This window comes from Buceros rhinoceros, unplaced genomic scaffold, assembly GCF_000710305.1.
Source record: "Buceros rhinoceros silvestris isolate BGI_N320 unplaced genomic scaffold, ASM71030v1 scaffold17992, whole genome shotgun sequence".
In the NCBI taxonomy this organism is placed as follows: domain Eukaryota; kingdom Metazoa; phylum Chordata; class Aves; order Bucerotiformes; family Bucerotidae; genus Buceros; species Buceros rhinoceros.
The window spans coordinates 15,671-15,896 of NW_010398484.1; the positions used below are offsets into that span (position 1 = coordinate 15,671).

At 64.6% G+C, this 226-nt stretch overlaps 1 protein-coding gene across 1 annotated transcript in view; it reads right to left on the minus strand.

Moving 5' to 3' along the window:
• Positions 1–226, minus strand: part of LOC104489015 (dynein heavy chain 17, axonemal-like) — a gene marked incomplete at both ends in the record, with an annotated part of 30,584 nt that overhangs the window by 15,088 nt on the left and 15,270 nt on the right. Inside the window, 1 exon segment of the mRNA XM_010131128.1 lies at positions 33–194. Coding sequence (XP_010129430.1) covers positions 33–194 — 162 coding nt within the window.

Sequence of the window (226 nt, forward strand, 5' to 3'; positions counted from 1 at the left end):
CTCCACCCCCTCGGGGATGGTTTAGCCACTACCTGGGACTTGCCGCAGCCGGTGTTGCCGATGACGAAGACGGAGTGTCTCACTTGCAGCAGCTCCTCCAGCTGCACCACCTTCAGCACGAAGCTGTCCTCCGCCTGCAGCTTCAGCTCCAGCATGGCCTGCTTCACGACCGGGGAGGGAGGGCAGGCGCTGAGCTCTGGCAGCTGCCACAGCCTTGGCAAGAGCC